Source organism: Schistocerca nitens, chromosome 1 (genome assembly GCF_023898315.1).
Source record: "Schistocerca nitens isolate TAMUIC-IGC-003100 chromosome 1, iqSchNite1.1, whole genome shotgun sequence".
In the NCBI taxonomy this organism is placed as follows: domain Eukaryota; kingdom Metazoa; phylum Arthropoda; class Insecta; order Orthoptera; family Acrididae; genus Schistocerca; species Schistocerca nitens.
In genome coordinates, this window is record NC_064614.1 from 1,159,145,136 (window position 1) to 1,159,169,580 (window position 24,445).

Here is a 24,445-nt window from a genome sequence, read left to right on the forward strand (position 1 = left end):
AAGCATCGATGTTCCGACACTTCAGCGGGTCAGGCAAAATTTCGCTATTCGTCTACGCCACATCATCGCCAATGATGGCATGCATATCGGACATGTCACAACATAAATCTGAATATTTGCAGTTACGTTTACGTGTCGAATAATGTGTGTGCACGCCGTAGTTGGTAACTAATTTACGTGTTTTCTATACAGTTCAATAATTGTCACCCTGCAAATTTAATATTGGAGTGAAATTTAAGGAGCAAAAATAGTAGAGAGAGAGAGAGAGAGAGAGAGAGAGAGAGAGAGAGAGAGAGAGACCAAGAGATGAACACAATAAGCACGTTCAAATGGTTGGGGGTTGCAGTAGTTATTCAGAGATGAAGTGCACAGATTAGGGTAGAGAGCTCGGTCAATGCAGTCCTAAGACTGAAGACCATAACAACAACAACAATGACGACCTGGCTAAGCCATGTGTAATATCCTGTCTTCCAGTAGTACTAGTCTGCAAGGTGAGCAGAAGAGCATCTGTGAGGTTTGGAATGTAGGAGACCAGGTACTGGCAGAATTGAAGCTGTGAGGGCGGGTTGTGAGTCGCACTTGGATGTCTCAAATGGTAGAGCACTTGCCCGCGAAAGGCAAAGGTCCCGAGTTCGAGTCTCGGTCCGACACACAGTTTTAATCTGCCACGAAGTTTCATTAGAGATAGAGCTAGGAACTCTTTCAGTGGTAACAAGCATGCTGGCATTCGCGTTAATCGATTCACGGAATCCACAGAAAACCTAAACCCTTCTAAGTGGGCGGTGGTTTGAGATTCGTTCCACCAGAAGTTCAGTGTCTTAGTTGTTGCACCATCTCGTCCAGAAGGTTATGTCGTAGCTCGCAGGTCAGATGTTCCTCTCCATTTTCGATTTCAATTTTGTTTTCTACTTCCCAGCTTTTTTTCGGCAGTCTAGTACATAGGCGTTAAAAGGCTATTTTTTTTTACGTCGAACGAGAGTATTTTCTGCAAAAGTCTGAGCGTTTCAGTTAACAGCAACTACTTCTCAATTTTCAGCTCCGCCATTGAATTAACAGCACAGATTTGAGCACAGGTTAATGTGTGTGTGATGACATACACTGAAGAGCCAAACAAACTGGTATACCTGCCTACTGTCTCGTAGGCTTCCGCGAGCACGCAGAATGCCGCATCACGACGTGGCATGGACTAGAGTAATGTATGAAGTACTCCTGGAGGGAACTGTCCTGTAGGGCTGTCCATAAATCCGTAAGAGTACGAACACCACGTTGCAAGGCATCCCAGATATGCTCAATAATGTTCATGCCTGAGGAGTGTGGTGGCCAGCGAAAGTATTTAAACTCAGAAGAGTGTTCCTGGAGCCACCGTGTAGGCAATACTGGACGTGTGGGGTGTCGTATTGTCCTGATGGAATTGTGCAAGTCCGTCGGAACGCACAGTGGACATGAATGCATGCAGGTGATCGGAAAGGATGGTTACGTATTTTCACTTGCCAGAGTCGTATCTAGAAGTATCAGGCGTCCCGTATGACTTCAGCTGCACACGTCCCAAACCGCTACAGAGCCACCACCAGCTTCAACAACCATCGGTTGATATGTTGGGCCCATGGATTCATGTCACGTCCAACCGCGCGATACAATTTGAAACGAGCCTCACCCGACCAGACAACATGTTTCCAGTCAACAGTCCAACGTCGGTGTTGACGGGCCCAGGCGAGTCGTAAAGCATTGTATCGTGCAGCCTACAAGGTTACACGGGTGGGTCTTCGGCACTGAAACCCCCTATATCGATGATATTTCGTTGAATGGTTTGCACGCTGACTGTTTTTGATAGCCCAGCACTGAAATTTTTGGCAATTTGTAGAATGCACTTCTGTCCCGTTCAACTATTCTCTTCAGTCGTCGTTGTTCTCGTTCTTGCAGGATCTTTTTCCGGCAGCAGCGATGTCGGAGGTTTGATGTTTTACTGGATTCCTGATATTCACGGTACACTCGTGAGATGGTCGTACGGGTAAGTCCCCACTTCATCACTACCTCGGAGATACTTTGTCCCATCGCTCGTGCGCCAATTAAAACACCACATTCAAACTCACTTAAATCTTGATAACCTGCCATTGTAGCAGCAGTATCATATCTAACAACTTTGCCAGGCACTTGTTGTCTTATACAGGCGTTGCTGATGGCATCGCTTTATTCTCCGTGTTTACGTATCACTGTATTTGAATACGCATTCCTATACCAGTTTCTTTGGCGCTTCAGTGTAGTTTCTGACGTTGGGATAAAATCTGAGTAGCTGTTAATCCCGAGGTTTCGGTTACAAGTAACGTGATGAGCAGTACCTGCTGCGGCGACTTGGCGAGGAAGGAGTGACAGCATTGCAGGCTGCAGTGACCGCGCGGCTCCCTCGCCAGGAAGCTGAACTGCGAGTGCGAGGGGTCGCACGTGGCGTACGACACGCGCCGCAGCGCGTGTGCCATCAGCACCGTCTGAAACAAAAACACCACACGTGTACCAGCTGCCCCTTACATACATCTGTGTCAACTCTTGTTTTTAGTACCTCACCAGTATGTGGAAAATATCAGACAATTTACCAAAATAACACCCTTTCACATCTACATCTACATTCATACTCCGCAAGCCACACAACGGTGTGTGGCGGAGGACACTTTACGTGCCACTGTCATTACCTCCCTTTTCTGTTCCAGTCGCGCATGGTTCGCGGGAAGAACGACTGCCGGAAAGCCTCAATGCGCGCTCGAATCTCTCTAATTTTACATTCGTGATCTCCTCGGGAGGTATAAGTAAGGGGAAGCAATATATTCGATACCTCATCCAGAAACGCACCCTCTCGAAACCTGGACAGCAAGCTACACCGCGATGCAGAGCGCGTCTCTTGCAGAGTCTGCCACTTGAGTTTGCTAAACATCTCCGTAACGCTATCACGCTTACCAAATAACCCTGTGACGAAACGCGCCGCTCTTCTTTGGATCTCCTCTATCTCCTCCGTCAACCCGATCTGGTACGGATCCCACACTGATGAGCAATACTCAAGTATAGGTCGAACGAGTGTTTTGTAAGCCACCTCTTTTGTTGATGAACTACATTTTCTAAGGACTCTCCCAATGAACCTCAACCTGGCAACCACCTTACCAACAATTAATTTTATATGATCATTCCACTTCAAATCGTTCCGCACGCATACTCCCAGATATTTTGCAGAAGTAACTGCTACCAGTGTTTGTTCCGCTATCATATAATCACACAATAAATGATCCTTCTTTCTATGTATTCGCAATACATTACATTTGTCTATGTTAAGGGTCAGTTGCCACTCCCTGCACCAAGTGCCCATCCGCTGCAGATCTTCCTGCATTTCGCTACAAATTTCTAATGCTGCATCTTCTCTGTATACCACAGCATCATCCACGAAAAACCGCATGGAACTTCCGACACTATCTACTAGGTCATTTATATATATTGTGAATATGTACACATTATGTACTATTTGATAATCCTCCAAAATATCATGGCGTTTCTATTACTCTCCACTGATTTTAATCTCCCTATCGTTCTCAACTTTTCGCATCTCCGAAGACTGCAATCATATGTATTTTGCTACATGAAAGATTACAGAACTTCTCAGGCTGTTGATTATTTATGCAACATATATGATCGGTTTTATAATATATATTTCATCACCAGAAGTATAGGGGAAACCAAAAGCATCTCTGTCTATTCAATGTGGTGTATAGGACTTCGGTGGAGAGGGGTTCAGGCTGCAAGTTGTTCAGTTGTAGGCCAATATTTAACAACAAATATTTAACCATTAAATCTTCGTGACCACAGAACCATAACAATTAAACAGAACTTAATCTGCATCTCATTAGAGTTCTAGAAAGCACAGCTCAACCGAGTAACTTTGCCCAAGCACACTGAATGGGGAAAATAAAGTAATAATACATGGTCCTTGGCCGCAGACAATACATGTAGTTTCTGTTATTAAACATACAACACTACGACTACTCTCAGACTTAATTTTGATCGCCACCTAACCACTATGGCAAATTATTGTCAGCTACCTACAGGCTTGCCTAAACATATTTCTGAATACACTCTTCAGCACCATAAAACATATAAATGAGTCAATTTCAAACAAAAAAAAAACGTAACTTTCGTTGTATAAATGGCACAAACCAATTCAGTCTTGCTCACAGGCTCTCATCAGTTCTCCTGTCAAGACTAAACATTTGTGATTAACATTATACATTACCAAGCCAACGCTTTGGAAGTGGTGACACCATTCCAGCCCAGAGCGTTATTCGGGTCCTGAGCGTCATTCTCTTCAGCTCAACGGGCGAGCCAGCTACTCTTCCCCGATTGTCTGTTGTTGCATGTTCGAGACCATGGGTGGAATATGCCATCAGGTAGGGCATTCAGTAACTAACTATATGTGGCAACTGGCATGCCGTGGGTCGGCCATAAAAAAAACCCTATGTTTTCACTGGACTCTGGCATTATCTCCGTCGCTCAGCAACTGTTGCCACACCGTATTTTGCTAACGCTGGTAGTGGATGGCGATCGCTTGAATTTCAAGTAGACACAGGAGCGACGGTCAGCCCCTTAACTCAGATACATACAGGCAATTGGTCTGAACCGCACTGCAACGGACACTGTGTCATGTGTTACAGTAAATAGTGTACTGCTTTGACGAGACACTTCCCTGTTTCCACACGTTATAAGAATGCAGAACGGCAACTTACATGGTTAGCTGTCAATTCCTCATTGGTGCAAAATATTTTTGGCCACTGCACTTTTTCTGTCTGTGGCTTCCATGTAGTTGACAAAAGCCATTTAGTGCATCAGTCGGTTACTTTCCACGACATGGTTTCCTTACTGCGCCATACAATTTGCTATTTGACAATACCTTTCGTCAAGCAGAAAATTTAGAGGCACACATTTCTCTTAAGCCATCAGCTGAATCTAAGTATTGTCGCCCCTTCGTCCATTCCTTTCTCCACACGTGACAAGGGAATGGCCGATTCGCATTGCTGGCTGGATCAGGGCATTGTTTCTAACATTTCTTAGAGTCATTCTCCAACCCTTTGGTGGAGAGTCAGAATCCCAATGGTGTCATCCACCTTTTATGTTAAACTGACAGTGAATGTCTTTTCGTCACTGGTTTGTATCCGACTCAGCATCTGGAGTAGTTGTTGGCAAAATTGCTGGGAGGGGGTGGGGGGCAGTTCTCACGTATAGCCTTTTGGGACATATATCTGCAGCTGCCACTGGATAGAGTTTCTCGGTCCTTCTTCGTACTCAACACCCCCTTTGACCTTTAACAGTTACATCAGTTGTATTTTGGAATCTAGTCTGCACCAGTCTATCTGGGGCAGTCTGGGCAGTTGATTGACGACATTCCTTCTTGCGTAAACTATCGTGTTTGTTTTTTTTTTTTTTCCTTCTTCTATGGGTACAACTGCTGAGGTCATCGGTCCCTAGGCTTACACATTACTTAATCTAACTTAAAGTAACTTACACTAAGAACAACACACACACCCATGCCCAAGGGAGGATTCGAACCTCCGACGGGAGGTTCCGCGCAAACCGTGGCAAGGCACTTAAGACGACGCGGCTACCCCGCGCGGCAGATGGTTTCCAAAGCCAGCTGGAGAATGGCCTTCGTTGCAAACGTGCAATTTTTTCCTTACCAAAGTTGCATTTTTTGCAACATGTGTTTAGTAGAGATGGCCTAGACCCTGCAGACGTCCACATCAAACCATCATCAACCTGCCAACGCCCAGAACCTTAAAGATCTCTCTCTGTTGGTCCATCACGGCCAGGGTACGTCGGCTAGTTATGCCATATCACACCGACAAACACTTTTTCAAGATCGAGAAAACCTATGAGCATATCTTGATTTTCCTTCAGCCTTCCTTCCATTATCGAGAATGAAATCAGAACGGCCTGTCTTGTGCCATTACCTTTCGTAAAGTCAAACCGATCGCTATATTACACATCTAACATACACTACCTTTCTTTCATAGAGTGAAAGCTTTCACGCCAAGTGTTGTCATCCCTTAACACTTCCAGGCTGAGATGCCGTGGTCCAGATATAAGACTCTCCCGTGACGTTTCGCCTTCGACTGCGGAAGGCATCCTCCGAGGACAATCGGCGAACTGCAATTCAGGAGAGAGACTTACGTATGGACCACGGCATCAGCCCGGAAGTATTAATTGATGACTACCTTTCTTTCCCATTCATCCGTATCTTACTATTGTCAGACACTTGGCTGCATGAGCTGTCAAGTTGAATGTGCGATAGTTCTCTCTCCCCTTGCTGTCTTTGGAACTGTGTGAATGATATTTTTCCGAAAGTTTGATGGTATGTCACCAGTCTCGTAAGTTCTATACACCAACTTGAATAGTCGTTTGGTTGCCACTTCCACCAATGATTTTAGAAATTCGGATTGAATGTTATCTATCCTTTCTCATTTATTTCACCTCCTGTCTTCAATAATTCCTTTAAATTCCCACTTTAATACTTTATCCAGGCTTCCCTCCAATCAGACAAGTCCCCCACAGAAGCGTTCGATGTACTTTTCCAAATTATCTGGTCCTTCCTTTGTGCTTAACTATGGAATTCGCAATGCACTCTTGGTGTTACCGCCGCGCGGGATTAGCCGAGCGGTCTCGGGCGCTGCAGTTCATATGGCTCTGAGCACTATGGGACTTAACATCTGTGGCCATCAGTCTCCTAGAGCTTAGAACTACTTCAACCTAACTAACCTAAGGACATCACACACATCCATGCCCGAGGCAGGATTCGAACCCGCGACTGTAGCGGTCACGCGGTTCCAAACTAAAGCGCCTAGAACCGCACGGCCACACCGGCCGGCCGGCGCTACAGTCATGGACTGTGCGGCTGGTCCCGGCGGAGGTTCGAGTCCTCCCTCGGGCGCGTGTGTGTGTGTGTGTGTGTGTGTGTGTGTGTGTGTGTGTGTCCTTAGGATAATTTAGGTTAAGTAGTGTGTAAGCTTAGGGACTGATGACCTTAGCAGTTAAGCCCCATAAGATTTCACACACACCTCTTGGTGAAATGATAATTAAATAGACACCCTAGCTGCAAACAGGCGTTGATATACTTCACTGGGGACATGTTGAAAATGTGTGCCCCGACCCAGACTCGAACCCGGGATCTCCGGCTTACATGGCAGACGCTCTATCCATCTGAGCCACCGAGGGCACAGAGGATAGTGCGTCTGCAGGGACTTATCCCTTGCACGCTCCCCGTGCCACGAGCGAGTGTGCCGGGGCTAACCCCGGTTCACTGCTACTAGCGCCTGTGCTTAATACATAAAGGACTGCAGAATAATCTAAGAGTTAAACTGAAAATTATAATAATTTTCCAAAGTTTGGCAGTGTATGCTTCAGTACATTAATGTTAACTTTGTTGAGTCTCAGAATGATCAAATGAATATGTTTCGCTTAATATATTACTGTAATAAAAAAATCTGTGGCGCTAAACAATGAAGCTAGAAAGCTACAAATTGTTCATAATGTGCAAATGTATGTCACAATCAAAACTTACAAGTCTCAACTTGATCGAAGCAATAGTTAGGTCAAAATTAGCGCTTTTATAAAATATTGAAGACGCTAAATATGTACCGTCAGTTTCATATAAAAATCTTAATTCTGTGACACCAATAAGCTACTTCTATCAGATTTCAAGTTACTTACTAGAAACCAAATTTGGAACGAAAACCTCTTTATTCATAATAGATGACGCATAATTTTTATTTGTGACAAAGATGTGACAGGTGAAATACCTTCAGACATAAAGAAGAGTATAATAATTCCAATCCCAAAGAAAGCAGATGTTGACATGTCTGAAAATTTCCGAACTATCAGTTAATAAGTCACGGCTGCAAAATACTTACACGAATTATTTAGAGGCGAATGGAAAAACTGGTAGAAGTCAACCTTGAGGAAGATCAGTTCGGATTCCGTAGAAATGTTGTAACAAGTGAGGCAATACTGACCCTACAACTTACCTTAGAAGATAAGTTAAGAAAGGCAAACCTACGTTTCTAGCATTTGTAGACTTAGAGAACGTTTTTGACAATGTTGACTAGAATACTCTCAAATTCCGAAGGTGGCAGGAGTCAAATACAGGGAGCGAAAGGCTGTTTACAATTAGTACAGAAACCAGATGGCAGTTGTAAGAGTTTGGGGGCATTAAAGGGAAGCAATGGTTGGGAAGGGAGTGAGACGGGGTTGTAGCCTATCCCCGATGTTATTCAGTTTGTATATTGAGCAAGCAGTAAAGGAAACAAAAGAAACATTTGGAGTAGGAATTAAAATTCATAGACAAGAAATTAAAACTTTGAGGTTTACCGATGACATTGTAATTCTGTCATAGACAGCAAAGGACCTGGAAGAGCAGTTGAATGGAATGGACCGTGTCTTGAAAGGAGGCTATAAGATGGACATCAACAAACGCAAAACGAGGATAATCGAATGTAGTCCAATTAAATCAGGTGAGGCTGGGGGAATTGGATTAGGAAATGAGACACTTAAAGTAGTAGATGAGTTCTGCTATTTGGCGAGCAAAATAACTGACGACTGTCGAGGATATAGAATGAATAGCAAAGGCAAGAAAAGCGTTTCTGAAGAAGAGTATAGATTTAAGTGTCAGGCAGTCTTTTCTAAGAGTTTTTGTATGGACTGTAGCCATGTATGGATGTGAAACATGAACGATAAATAGAAGCTTTCGAAATGTGGTGCTACAGAAGAATGCTGAAGATTAGATGGGTAGATCACGTAACTAATGAGGAAGTATTGAATAGGATTGGGGAGAAATGGAATTTTTGGCACAGCTTGACTAGAAGAAGGGATCGGTTGGTAGGACACGTTTTGAGGCATCAAGAGATCACCGATTTACTGTTGTAGGGAAGCGTGGAGGTTAAAAATCGTAGAGGGAGACCAATAGATGAATAAACTAAGCAGATTCAGAAGGATGTATGGTGCAGTAGTTACTTGGAGATGAAGAAGCTTGCACAGGATAGAGTAGCATGGAGAGCTGCATCAAACCAGTGGACTGAAGACCACAACAACAACAACATGTTCTCCAACGCTTTCTGGCTGACTGGAGAAAAAGTTCTCAGACTCTTGTAAATGACAAAGGTAGGAGTAAAACAAGTACAGACAACTGAAGTGTCTTTGCATAAAGACGTAACAAAAGGAAATGCCAGTAAGGTGACCCATCCTCTACTCGTCTTCAACTGGACTTCATACTGCAATATTCCTTATCATAGAATATATCCTTGACGAACTTCAAATGCGTCTCATCATTCCTCAGTACTTCGTCATCCCTCTTCGTTCCACAATGGTTGTTTCGGACGATTCTCTTAAATTTCAATTAACTTTTCACCATGTTGTGTGTATTAGATGGGTTAGGGGCGCTCAACATCGAGATTATCAGCGCTCCTCATCATTACTAAACTGTGATCTGCTTCTGGGTGTGCCCTATAATCCAACATCTGATTTCAGGATCTCCGTCTCACCGGCTGGAACCTTCCGGTGCCTCCCGTCTTTAGGTACACCCTCATGTTGTTATTCTTGAACAAAGTAACCACTATTACAATCTGAAATTAATTGCAGAACTCAATTAGTCTTTCTTCTCTCTCATTCCTAGTACCAAGCCCATGTTCTCTCGTAACACGTCTTTTATTCCTTGCATTCAACCGCGTTCCTGTCTCCTATGCTTATTGGATTTTCATCTCTCTACATAATAAATTAGCCTTTCGGTATTCTCATTTACTTTCTCTCTCTCTTCATCTTCGCTTTGCGATGCTGAAATTTATACGTGAGCTACAGTTGTCGGCGTTCCTTTATTGTAGAATGTGATGAGAACTACTCTATCACAGAGCAGCTCGCTGTAACTCACTCTCTGATCTACTTTTCTATTCATAACAAATCCTACTTCCGTTATTCCATTTTATGCTGCTGTTGCTATTACGCTGCATTCGTCTGACCAGAAATGCTTATTATCTTTCCATTTCACCTCACTAATTCCACTACACCTAGACTATTCCGTTTCATTTCCCTCCTCCGGATTTCCTCGATAGCGTACTGTGTTCAAACTTCTGACTTTCCATTCTTCGACTCATAGAATTATATACCGTCGTTCATTATTCCATCTTTTCTCAGGGTCAACTTCCACTTGATCCTCCCGGAAATCCGAATATGGGACTAATCCGGAGTCTTTTTGACAATGGAGGGATCATGGCGGAGGGATCATGGTGCACATTTTTAGCTGCAGGACACATGATCTGTTGATACCCATTATGGATCTTTAACTCACAAGGGGAGGCCGCCAATTGTGAAATTCAGATTCGATTCATACTGCGCATAATAAAAGCTCATGGCCAGAGGTGTAATGTGGAAAAGCACCAAGATGCACTTCTCAGCCGTTGTCGAGAAAATCGACAGTTAAAAGAAACCGTTGCGGTGAAATACTCTCTACGATTAATAATTTTCTACAGCGTCGTGGCGCAGCGGTAAGCGCTCGGGTTCGTAATCCGGACGTCTCCGAATCGAATCTCGCGCAAAGCAGCTTTTTTATTTGCTTTTTGTAATTCAAATGTACACACACACACACACACACACACACACACACACACACACACATACATATATATATATATATATATATATATATTTTTTTCCGGCAATCAGTTGCAACAATTATGCATATAATAAGTTGTTGAAAGTCGTTTGTCGTGGAAAAACTGGCGAATTCGAACTTCATTATGTTTTCCGCAAACAAAGTTGTATTTCAAAAATGTTATAAATTGTCTTCTAATGTTTACCACGTATAGTAACGGAAGACGTAGAAACGATATTCCGAAACGAATACGTAAAGTGTAAGTCAAGCGTTCGAATTAGAATAGAGACCCCACGAACACAAATTTGTTGTGGCAGGTATGAAATATAAACTCTGTTACTCGCTCGTTACACTTGAAGGACAGATGTTGAATGGGCCGAAACGATCCGCCGCATAACAGCGTAGTTCCCTGCTAACTTCAAAAGAAGGTAGATGCGGTCCCTAGCGCAACTTATAACATCGTCGAAAATCAGTGCGTACGTGAGAGCTTTGGTACATCCTGTTAAACAAACGGAAAAATGGAGGCGGTACAACTGGAGATCGATCCGGGCCCTTCGCATGAAAGTGATGTGATCGAAGAAGATTCTATACACAGTGAAGTGACGAAACAACAATCGAAAGATGCGTTGGTGTATTTTGAAAGCCTCCTTCGTAACAGTAATCGCATCGCAGCAGAACCGTCATCATCAATCAACAAAGAAGCCATGGTAATTCGGGAAGAAATGTTCCAGAATACGCTGCAAATGCTCGCCGAAAAAACCCTCGTTCATGATGAGGAACTGATAGACATTAATGAAATCGACGATAATAATGCCTACGAAGACGTTGAAACGAGTCCCATTGCCAACGAATCATCAGACGAATACGAGCCGAACGAGAAGAAAAAAAAAGGTTCGACTATATTTCTCTGGATTACAAAATTAGAGCTGTTTATCTGGCCAAAGAACATCCAGGCTGGAGTCTCCAAACTCTACAAAAAAAAAGGGGTGCTCTCGTTTGACAAATATGGGCTATTTATCCAGGTGGGAAGAGCACATCAAACGTGGCGGTAGCAAATTTGATAAATATCGTACCATCGATTCATGGGTGCATGATCGCTTCGTAGAAGCTCGACTAAATTTCCAGCAAGTTACTACCCGAAATCTGCAGCAGTGGGCCTTGGGCGCTGCAAGTCAGTTCCCAGATTTCAACTTCAAAGCTTCAAAAACATTGGTCAACGGAAAATCACAAAATTTGTTTCCCGGAAAGAGACGGCTACCCAAGACGAAATTTTGGCCGCAGCGGACACATTTCGGATTCAGACGCGAACGTTGATAACTAACTTCGACAAAGATTTCATAATTAATACTGATCAAACAGGTACGTAAAGAGCTGTTCACAAATGTCATATGACATGATGATAGAATATGAGAATCTGATATATGATAGACAAAACAGATTTCGTACATTTGTTATATAAACGATATTTTTATATTTTGTTTGGCAGGGTGCCAGTACGAGTCCACGTTCAACAGAACTCTCGCGGCAAAAGAGTCAAAGGCTGTCCTGGTAACCCAACACGAGATGAACAAGGTGACGCATTCGTATACGGCAAAATATTCCATTACGATGTCTGGACGAGTCTTGCCTCTTGTTTTCGTATGCCTCCAAGAGTCCACAGGTACGTTTGGACCCAGAGTACAGAAGACAGTCGACGAGTACGCCAAGAAGTATACCAACGTTGTTATTACAGCCTCCAAATCCGGTAAACTAACAACGGGTTTGTTCATGGACTTCTTGCGTAATGCTTTGCAACCATACGTACAAAAGAAAGAATTTCTCCTTCTGATCGACTCTTGGGGTGGGCAAACGAACCCGGCGTTATACGATGAGATGTTCCAGGACGATAAGAAGTTACCAACGAGCACTATAAAAGTCATTCCTCCAAAGTGCACTCCTCTCGCCCAACCGTGTGACGTATTTTTACCGGCAGGTAAAAAATTTGATCAAGCGCCTTCAAAATTGTGCTTTTTTAATCGAGCGAAACCGTGACATCAACTCCAGAGACGATTGTATAAAAATTCAATCCATCGTCCACCACCAATTATCTTCTCCGATTTTTGCCGATATGATACGATACGAGTGGTATGCATCAAACCTGACGAACGATAGAACAATTCTTCAGAATGTCAATCAGGTGTGTTTCCCAACAGATAATTTAAAAAACAATTGTTCTTGTAAAAACGCATCGTTTACCAGATGTGCTCGATGTCGTGCTGTTTTCTGCTTTCCATGTTTCTATGATAACTATCGCTCTGGTTCGTGCGATACTCCAGCTACTTCTGGTCACTAATTGTTAATTATGTGCGAGTGTATACCGAACTTTGCAATAAATTGTATCCACTTGAATATTATTTGTGATATTGTGTTTTATTCCAAGTATTATTTTTCCACGACAAACGACTTTCAACAACTTCTTATTTTTTTATGTGTGTGTGTGTGTACATTTGAATTACAAAAAGCAAATAATAAAAAAGCTGCTTGGCGCGAGATTCGATCCGGCAACCTTCGGATTACGAACCCGAGCGCTTACCGCTGCGCCACGACGCTGTAGAAAATTGTTAATCGTTGAGAGTATTTCACCGCAACAGTTTCTTTTAACTGTCGATTTTCTCGACAACAGCTGAGAAGCGCATCTTGGTGCTTTGCCACATTACACCTCTGGCCATGCGCTTTTATTATGCGCAGTATGAATCGAATCTGAATTTCACAAATGGCGGCCTCCCCTTGTCAGTGGTTTCCATTGCATTATGCCTCCTGATACTGTTGACAAAGGCGTTTACAGACTTCTTATGCCGGAAGTCTTCAGCCCCCGTTGCTGATGATTCTCATTCAGAATTTAAGCAGTGGCTCTGTTTGGACCCAGGACCGAGGAGTTTCCATTAGTAGACGAAGATGCTACCCCTTTTTCCCTTTTTATTGTTTTTTTATTCGCAGGTAAGTGCTTTACCGACTTTTTTCTTTTTTTAATTTTTTGTTTGTTTGAGGGATAGTGGACCTGTGGGGACTCAGGGGGCAAAGTGGGCAGGGGTTGAAACCGAGGCCTGGCCACAGTGTCCCCCTCACCACCACCGAACCTGTCGAGCACAAGAGAGTGGGAGAGACAGGAATCATCAGAAGTGTTTATTTATTTGCATTTTGTTTTTGTAATATTCACTATTATTATGAAATTATGTGGAGTATACTTCAGCGACAAAGATAAAAATTAAATGCTTTGTAAAGAAAAAGAAAAGAAAAAGAAACAGGAAATAAATAAAATCCGCACAATCGACGACGCGCTCTCCCAACCGTGGATGCCAGTGGTAGAATCAGTCATAGGCGACTTAAACTCACACACCACCGGGGAGGGGTGGGGGAGGGGTAAGGTCCCTCAGCTGCAGTTCTCCGCAACTTAGAGGTGGTCTCACAAAGACCCCTCTAAGACAGAAAATGTTGTTCGATATCGTGATGTGTTTCCGAGAGCCGCATGAGTTGTTCGTAAATAGGTACAGTAGACTAGGCGGGGTTTAGGTCCCTGGTAGACGGTAGTTCACACTATGGGCCACTGGATAGAGGGATGTTAGGCCCCCTTCACATTACGGGGAACACGGCGCAATAGTAGACTGTAAAAATCCTGTCGTGGGTGGGCGCGTATCTGGGAGACTGGTATGTGTTTAACTGTAGTCGACGAAATACGTCGAAATGTGGGACAAATCAGGCACGATGTGGCCGACAAACATCGGTGGTGAGGTGGAACGAGCCAGGAGGATAAGTGTCGCATAACGGACTTTAAACATCGATGCAGCCGTGAGATAATAGCCAAAGACCGCCTGAACGTTGCGCCCAATCGCCGTCGGCAGCGGGAGAACTTTTTTTTTAATCTTTATTTCCATAACAACACTAATTATACATATTAACCCACCTCCTAACATGATTAGTGGGCCGTAAGTTGATACATAAAATTGGGTTATAATGCAGCTTAAATACTACAGTTATGTTAGTGAACTACAGTTTAAACTACTAGAGTGTGTTAGTTTTCTACAACAATGGGCAGTTTAATTTAACCTACTTGTTAATTATCTAACCTAGAATGACTACTAACTGCAGCGTCACAGGTGTGCCAGTAAAGTACAAACCTACTTAGAATAGCCAGGCTCCACGAGCTAACCCCGAGGAGCATGCCCCTGGCACTGGGCTGGCCAAAGTTAGTATTCGCTGTAGTTTCCTAAATTAATGTCCTAAATCTAAGTCCTACAAAAAACTAACTTAGCCTACGTCATATTCGGTGCGTCATATTCGGTGCTTTAGTCATAATCGGTGTTATTGACACCCCCCCCCCCCAAGCCCCGTACGTAGCGGTTTCCAACTGATGGAAGTCGGCCATTCCACGCACAGGCGGTATGGGAATGGGATCTGGTCTCAGTCGGTTGGTCTATGAATTGGTACCTATTCTTGGTCGCTCAGGTATTCTGTTAACACTTTCCGTGTTACCTGATCTGCCAGAGCATTCAAAGTGTGAAAACTGTCTTCTTGTCTGAGTAGTTGGTATGTGTCATTGTTCGGAAGTCTGTCTCGGAGTGTTGTCGCGACATCATTGAAGAGAGGGCACTCGAAAACCACATGGGAGTCCCCTCTGCCGCGCCGCAGTCGGGGATTGCCCTTTTCCAAAACCGACATAGATATGTCGGATAGGGTTCATGACCAGTGAGAAAGTGAATAAGTCCTCGTGTAGGTTCAAAGTATTTCATACCCCCACGCTCTTTTACGTCTTCTTCCTCCCAAGCCCTCTGCCAGAGACCCTCCCCTCTGTTTCGTATTTCTCTCTTATCCTCCACCCTCACACCCATGATCTCTATTATTTTCTCCCTGTTCCCCTTTTTGGGCCAGTACCATGCCGCTTGCTCACGTATCTTGATATCTAGCGGGCAGAGCCCCCCGGAGATGTTCTGTAGGCCCCCACAGATCTCAAAATCATGCGATGTGGAACAATTTTAATGCCACATAACGATTAAGAAACTCAACGCGTTGAAGTGTGACCTGGCGGCGCAGGTGGTTCCGGCGGGCGTCGTTGCGGATGACGTGTAACAGACGACGGAAATTCGTTACCGCTGTGCGTGAGACCGTGGGGGTAAAGGTAATGCCCAGGTACCGGAACGTCCGCACAAGCGGCAGGGGTGCCACTTCACTTCCTGGAGGTCTCGTCCAGTGTACATCACAGAAGATTTGGCGACATTCATGGCACTGTCAGCGGCAGCAGCAAAACGTGTGATCAATTCCAGGACTGCTCGAATCTCAGGGCCGGAGCGAAGGAGGAGGAGGAGGAGGTCATCAGCATATGCCCGACTGCGAAAGTGTGTAGGCGAGGGGTGAGGTCAGAGAACTTGGTTGTCAAGCCCCCAATGAGGGGCTCCAGGGCAAGGCACACAAGAGGGTAGTGAGGAGGCGCCACTGCCATACGGAACGGCAGATGGGTACCGGTCCTGCTAAACGTCCATTGACTTGGATACGAGTACTGGCGGTGTTGTAAAAACGCCGGAGGAAGTCAATGAACGGAGCTGGGATACCTATTCGGGATACCACCGAAAACAGGAAACGATGACGCACTTTATAGAACGCGCTATCGATATCTATAGCGACGACCGCTGCACGGTCTGCAGTCCGCCGCCATCGCAATTAAGTCGCAGCATTCGCCTGTAGCCGGCCGGTTTGGCCGAGCGGTTCTAGGCGCTTCAGTCTCGAACCGCGCGACCACTGTGGTCGCAGGTTCGAATCCTGCCTCGGGCATGGATGTGTGTGATGTCCTTAGGTTAGTTAGGTTTAAGTAGTTCTAAGTTCTAGGGGACTAATGACCTCAGATGTTAAGTCCCATAGTACTCAGAGCCATTTGAACTATTCGTCTGTAGTAGTCTGTGTGTTAACCTGTCCCCCAAGCGTCGTTTGCTCTGGGGAGAGGATATGAAGGAGTATCTTCGGAGACGCATTGCCAGTAACCGAAGGAAAATCTTGTAATCGCCATTGAGTACGGTGAGCGGTCTGTAGCTCATGACCGTCGAACCACGGGTTGATTTGTCGACCGGAATAATGATGCCCCCAACAATGGCGGATGGGATTGCTTGGCCAGATGTCATCAGTTCTTGATACATAGACGTCCACCGCGGTGCCATGAGGTCACAGAAGGCTCGGTAAACCTCAGTCGGTAAGCTGACAATGCCGGGCGATCTGTTGACTGCACCCTTGTCGATCGCGTTGTCGACTTCGTCTTGTATGACCGACACTGTCAACGTAACCGCCTTAAGGGGCGCGTGACCTTATGCAAAATAGAGTCGTCCACTTCAGTATCAGCATTTTCTTCCCTGTAAGTACGATGGTAGTGTTCGACGAAAGCGTGAATGATGTCTTATGATTGGTTACCTGCGGGCCATGAGGCGTGGTCAGAGTGTTTATGATCTGCCGACGACACCGTCGTTCGTGGGTCACTGTGTGATGCATGGATGGAATTTCCAAACGCTAATGATCTTGGCGCAGAGACCGTATCACCACACCTTGCAATTTCCGGCGTGCGAGGGCAATTATCCTCATCTTAGTTCTTTGCCGTTTCAAATGGCTGTCTGGGGTTGGCGGCTGAGTGTCCAAATCTCGGAGAATAGCATAGTAGAAGGAAACAGCGTTGCGATGCCAGTCGGCCAAGTCTTTCCCGTATCCCATCAGTGTCCTCCGGATCGCTGGTTTGATGCAGTCCATCCGCCATGTCTATGTGGTGTGGTAGCGGGAAAGGCGGTGTTCGCAGGCTGTCCATGTCTCAGTTACTTATGGTCATGCAGATGAGAAGTATTTAGTCTCCATGACGCACGGATGCGCCATACAGATTCGGCGGAAGGACGACCGTGCAGATGTAAACGCAATGGTCGGAAAACGCCAGTGTCCAGCGTTCGGCACCCCGTCTCTCAGATCTAAGAGGCAGTGAGCCATATATGCTGTCTAGACAGCTTGCGGAATGACTGGTACGGAAGGTATGGCCAGAACGGTCTAGATTTTGGACTTCCCAATGTACGTAGTTCCTGACATGTAATACAGTGTGGATCCCGATCTTTGGGGTGCAGATCGCAGTTAAAACCACCTTGTAACAGGCAATAGTCGTATCGGTCTAAAACAGGACGGTGATTTCCTGTGAATAAAACTGAACCCGTTCATGTCGTTGGTCGGTGCCTGAAGGAGCGTAGACATCAATGATGCGTGTCCCCGTTGCAGTGAGTGTTATGCCCCGAGATGATGGCAGGAAGGCGACGTTGGTGACAGAAATCCCGTGGCGGACGTACATGGCCACTCCAAGGCCCACAGGATCACACGCAGAGGCGTTGGGGCTATACCCATTGATATCCCGGAGATCGGCCGAGTGAACTCCCTACAGAAGGGCGAAATAAATATCAGAAGCCAGAACATCTACTGCATAAGGCGAATTTTCATCCTGGAAAGGATGTTGTTGGTGTTGATACTTGATATCCGGTAGGCCTGGTGGCGGGCTGCTGGAGGCTGGTCCACTCTGGCGTCAGCGCAAGGGCGTGGGCGTCGCAGTGGAATGTTATCTCGCTCGCCCGCAGGGGAGTCTGAGATTATGATTAGTGGATCGGCCCCGATGGCGCAGCACCCAGTAACGGGTCCTGCTCCTCGACGTTCTCCTCGTGACACGCCATGGAGGCGGGCAGCGGTGTATCGTCCATTTTGTATGCATAATGATGTAATGGTTCGTGATGTAGTGTCAGCTGTGATATTTCCATTAAATGTGATATGTCCATCAGCGTCCGAATGGGGCGGCGGGGAGACGGGCGCTGGCACACCGGTAGATGTCTCCGCGCTCATAACGTCTTCGACGGCAGTAGCGGATTCGGGGCGTCATGCTGGTCTTCGGCGGCGTCATCCTCGACTTGCAACATGTCCCTTTGGCGGGAAACTGTACGGCGCCTTCTCTTGTGACGTTTTGAAGAAGGTTGTGTCCTTATGTGAGCCTCCGTGTCCGACGACAGAAGTGAGTCGCGTCGTTCTGGCAGGAAGGCCGCCGTAGGGACGATGTGTGCCCGGGTTCCCGGGTTCGATTCCCGGCGGGGCCATGGATTTTCTCTGCCTCGTGATGACTGGGTGTTGTGTGATGTCCTTAGGTTAGTTAGGTTTAAGTAGTTCTAAGTTCTAGGGGACTGATGACCATAGCTGTTAAGTCCCATAGTGCTCAGAGCCATTTGAACCATTTTTTGACGATGTGTGAGTCGACCTCCATCGTGTTGCGGAGGCTAGGGTCAGCGGCCGGTCGCGTCGGCACCGTCATAGCGGCGTCGATGGCCGGCGGAGGCGGCGAGACGTCCGAGGCGCTCTCCAGCTATATATGGTTGGGATCATTTGTGGCGTCGTTTGTGGCGTCCGAGCGGCGTTGCGAAGCGGTAGGAGAAACAAGAGCAGTGGCGTAGGTCACTGTTAGCACCGTAGGTTGCGTCGAGGGTTGTCCTTCGGCAGCTGAAAGTTGCCTAATACTCCGTTGTAGGCATTCGGATCTAAGGTGACCGTCTTTACCGTACACGGAACAGGTCCGTGACTGACCGTCGTATATAATTATTGCACGGCATCCGCCGATGTGTAAGTAGGACGGGACGTGGCTTCTGAGATCAATGGTGACCTGCTGGACGCCGTTTAGGACACCGTATGTCCGAAACTGTGTCCACTTTTCCGCAGTATGGCCGTGGACTGTGCCGTACGGTCGGATTGCCGCGACGATTTCTTCTGCAGGAAGCTCGAATGGCAATTCGAAAATGCGTATCGTACGCATACCTGAACCATCGTTGTCGACGATTACCACCCCTACATTGCCATCAGTATGACATAAACGGAGCGCCTGTTTCGTCTGACGTAGGATGCTTTCCTTTCGCACGCCGTGTCGTTAATGATTTTAAAGTAGACCGTGCTGCTCAAGATCGACAAGTGTATGCCGATAATAACGGTCGCCGGGATCATCTCTTCCTCTCGCAGTAAACGCTCCACCTCGAGTGCTTTGTGTCGGGCATAATCGTCGCAGAAAGTAAATCAGAGTGTACAATTACGGTAACGGTTCGCCACGTATCGTAGACAGTAAGCCGGCTCTTAAGCAATGTCCGTGAGAATGTAAGCAAGGCGAGTTTGCGCTCCGCGCACGGGAAACACTGACGCGTCCGCTCTGTTGCCCTGCCAGAGGCAGACTGGCCCATAAAGTACGCATTTGAGTAGGCCTGAGTTTATACCACGTCAATAAATTCCTAGAGTCTCCAATTAAAATTGTCTTTTCTTCCAAGCAGCGTCACCCAACATGTTGCTGCAAGTTGTTGTTCCTCCTCCTATTCTGAATCTTTTAAAGCAAACGGAGCATTGCACTTCACTGCTGCCGCCCTTCGTGAGATACTTCCAAACTAGGGATGGTTGCATACTGTGGTATAACTGGTGTCGAGGACTACACAGCGAGAAACTACCGTAAGACCAGATGGCGGCATGTACTGTTAACTGCACGTACACGCGTACCGTCTAGCAAGCCACGCCACACGGCACTTGTGGTGTCACCGCCAGACACCACACTTGCTAGGATGGTAGCTTTAAATCGGCCGCGGTCCATTACTACATGTCGGACCCGCGTGTCGCCGCTGTCAGTGATCGCAGACCGAGCGCCACCACACGGCAGGTCTCGAGAGACTTACGAGCACTCGCCCCAGTTGTACGGACGACGTAGCTAGCGATGCACACTGACGAAGCCTCGCTCATTTGCAGAGCAGATAGTTAGAATAGCCTTCAGCTAAGTCATTGGCTACGACCTAGCAAGGCGCAATTAGCGTGTCTCTACAGAGTCTCACTTGTATCGTCAAGAGCGATGTACAACAATGATTGATTAAAGTTAAGTATTCCAGCAGCTACGTACCTTTCTTTATAGCATTCATTACGTATCCTGTTTCAGACCTCTCTAGCCTGCGTGAGTTTAAGCGCGTGCCTTTCGGCTACTTCCGAGTGGCGTGGTTGTCTTACTACGCCACAACAGCACTAGGTACACTTTTGTTTCTGTAATACTGTTCCGATGACATATGTTTGTTTGCTAGATTGTAACCGTAGTCGTTTTTATTAAATCGCTGCTGATCGCTTCCAAATTTGTATAAGAAACTACTATTTCAAAGCAATGGTAATTTTAGAAATGAACAAAGCTTTATTCAAAAACCAAAAATTTCAGCACTGCTATTATGGAAAATTGATAACAGGATTTTTATCCAGTTATTAGTGGAAAATGAAAAACCTTTTACAACAGAGCACGAACACCGAAAGATACCTGTTATTCATCTAAAGTACCTGCGTCGATTTTAACCGGTCGATGTATCTCAACCCTACTAAGATATCCGTTCTTTCGGTAACAACTGCGGAGTGTCGAGTCATTCTGGAGCACAAGCAGTGCTACCGCTGTAATATAGAGGTCTTAGATCATAGACGCCTCTAGGCCGATTCACATCCACGTTGGTAAGACCAAGGCAACAATTACACCGACACTTAGATTGTGGTTACAGAATCCGACTTCATCCTCTCATTCTCCTTAATCCTAATTGTCGCTTAGGCCTGAACGACCATATGCGTTACCTACATTCGTCCACCTATCATTTCTGTTCCTGGCTTTCTGAGTGCACTCACTTTCTCTCAGTTCCGTCGTCTCCGTATCCACGTTCACATCATCCTTCCATCTTTTCCGTGACCTTCCGCGGCCCCCTTCTTCTCTTTCACGGATCGCAAGAATGCTACTAAGGATGGTTTCTTTCTAATAAGGTGTCCTGCCCACATCAGGATTCTTTTTCGTCCTTCGGCCGAGGTCAGCTTGCGAGTATTGGTCTGCCGGTTCCTTCCTTTTTTTTTTTCTATTCTCAATTTCTGTGACTTCTTGTTTGTTTTGGGCTAAATATCTTCCTTAATGTCTTGGACTCGAAGACTGTTTCTTTTATCTGTTTCCTTAATGTAATCGTTTTAGATCCATATGGAGCTACCCGCAAGCAAATTGCCGCTGCAATCCTTATCTCAACGCATATCTATTCTATCCTGCTAGCTAAAAAGTGAGCCAAAATTTAAATGTATCTGCTCTTTGATTTGCACCCGTGGTATCGGGATTCGTAATCGAACCGTCTTCGGTTCCAGGTTTGAATCCAGCCGCTGCTTAAATTTTTATTAATAATCAGCACTGGCGGCCGAAGACTTCCGGCACAAGATGATGAGGATGATGATGATGATGATGATGATGACGATGATGGCTCAGAATGGCTCTGAGCACTATGGGACTTAATATCTGAGCTGCAACTTAGAACTACTTAAACCTAACTAACCTAAGGACAGCACACACATCCATGCCCGAGGCAGGATGCGAACCTGCGACCGTAGTGGTCACACGGTTCCAGAATGAAGCGCCTACAACCACTCGGCCACACCGGCCGGCGATGATAATGATGGTGGTGATGATGATGATGATGATGATGATGTTGTCTGGTTTGTGGGGCGCTCAACTGCGCTGTTATCAGCGCCCCTACAAATTACCAACCTGTGCTCAGTTCAAGCTCGCCACTTTCATGAATGATGATGAAATTATGAGGACAACACAAACACCCAGTCATCTCGAGGCAGGTGAAAATCCCTGACCCCGCCGGGAATCGAACCTGGGACCCCGTACTCGGGAAGCTAGAACGCGACCGCGAGACCACGAGCTGCGGACTCCGGCGCAAGGAGTCACCCTCATTCTGCCAATGGCCTTGTCAAAAAGGGTGGAGGAGCGGACAGAAGTACAGGGCACTCTCTTGTCCTGGGGTGGGAAACTGCCTCTAAAGGCGGAAGAATCACCAATGATCAACAGCATGAGGATGCAGAAAGCAGTGGAAACCACAGCATTAAAGACATGCAGCCTGCAATTGAAGAAGTGTCAAGATGATCTCCCCATTGGCAAAAGATTTCGGAATAGTCCCCATTCGGATCTTTGGGAGGGGACTGCCAAGGAGGAGATTCCCATGAGAAAAAGATTGAATAATCAACGAAAAAATGACATTCTACGAGTCGGAGCTGGAATATCAGAAGCTTGAACGTGGTAGGGAAATTAGAAAATCTGAAAAGGGAAATGCAAAGGAACAATCTAGATATAGTAGGGATCAGCGAAGTGAAATGGAAAGAAGACAAGCATTTCTGCTCAGATGAATATAGGGTAATATCAACAGCAGGAGAAAATGTTATTACGGGAGTAGCATTCTTTAAAAAGAGAAAGGTAGGGCAGAGGGTGTGTTACTGTTAACAGTTCAGTGACAGGGTTGTTCCTACCAGAATCCACAGCAAACCAACATTGGCAACGATAGTTCAGGTATACGTGCCGACGTCGGAAGCTGAGGATGAAAAGGGAGAGAAAGTGTTTGAGGGTATTGAAAGGGTAATACAGTATGTAAAGGGGGATGAAAATCTAATAGTCATGGAGGACTAGAATGCAGTTGTAGTGGAAGGAGTAGAAGAAAAGGTTACAGGAGAATATGGGCTTGGGATAAGGAATGAGAGAGGAGAAAGATTAACTAACTTCTGTGACAAGTTTCAGCTAGTTATAGCGAATACTGTTCAAGAAACACAAGGAGGAGGTATACTTGGAAAAACCCGGGTGGCTCGGAAAGATTTCAGTTAGATTACGTCATGGTCAGACAGAGATTCCGAAATCAGGTGTACCCAGGAGGAGATATAGACTCAGATCACAATATAGTAGTGATGAAGAGTAGTCTGAAGCTTAAGACATTAGTCAGGGAGAATCAATATGCAAAGAAGTGGAATACGGAAGTACTAAGGAATGACGAGATAATCTTGAAGTTCTCTAAGGCTACAGTTACAGCACTAAGTCATGGCTCACTAGGCGTTACAGTTGAAGAGCAATGTATATCTCTAAAAAGTCCATCACAGAAGTTAGGAAGGAAAACATACGAGCAAAGGAGGCAACTGCGAAGAAAGCGCGGGTAGCAGAAGTGGTGTGTAGAATCTATGACTCTGGCGACATACCATCTGTCTTTCGTAAAAATTCCATTCACACAATTCAGATGATTGGAAGAGCTGACAATCATCTTAACAGCTCATGCTTCCAAGTTGGTGACAAGAATAAGATACTCAAGAATGGAGAAGAAAATCGAGGATGTGCTAGATGACGATCAGTTTGACTTCAAGAAAGTTAAAGGCACGAGATAGAGGCAATCTTGACATTGCGGTTGATAATGGAAGCAGGACTAAAGAAAAATCAAGACACTTTCATAGGATTTGTCGACCTGGAAAAAGCATTCGACAATGTCAAATGGTGCAAGATGTTCGAAATTCTGAGAAACATAGGGGTAAACAATAGGAGAAGCCGGATAACATACTATATGTACAAGAGCTAAGAGTGAATAATAAGAGTGGGCGACCAAGAACGAAGTTCTCGAATTAAAAAGTGTGTAAGACAGGGATGTAGCCTCTCCCCACTACTGTTCAGTCTGTACATCGAAGAAGCAATGATGGATATCAAAGAATGGTTCAGGATTGGAATGAAAACTCAACGTGAAAGGATATCATGACGCGATTCGCGGATGACATTGCTGTCCTGAGTGAAAGTGAAGAAGAATTACATGATATGCTGAACGGAATCAACAGTCTTTTGAGTACATACAGGGTATGGACTGAGTGTAAATCGAAGAAACACGAAGATAATGAGAAGTAGTAGAAATGAGAAGAGCAAGAAACTTCACA

The 24,445-nt window shown here is 45.5% G+C and overlaps 1 protein-coding gene across 1 annotated transcript in view; it reads right to left on the minus strand.

Annotated features, from left to right (window-relative positions):
- The window catches only part of LOC126232800 (EGFR adapter protein-like), a 439,734-nt gene that overhangs the window by 88,720 nt on the left and 326,569 nt on the right, over positions 1-24,445 (minus strand). Inside the window, exon 3 of the mRNA XM_049942821.1 lies at positions 2,337-2,483. Coding sequence (XP_049798778.1) covers positions 2,337-2,483 — 147 coding nt within the window. The remainder of the gene's footprint in view (positions 1-2,336; positions 2,484-24,445) is intronic.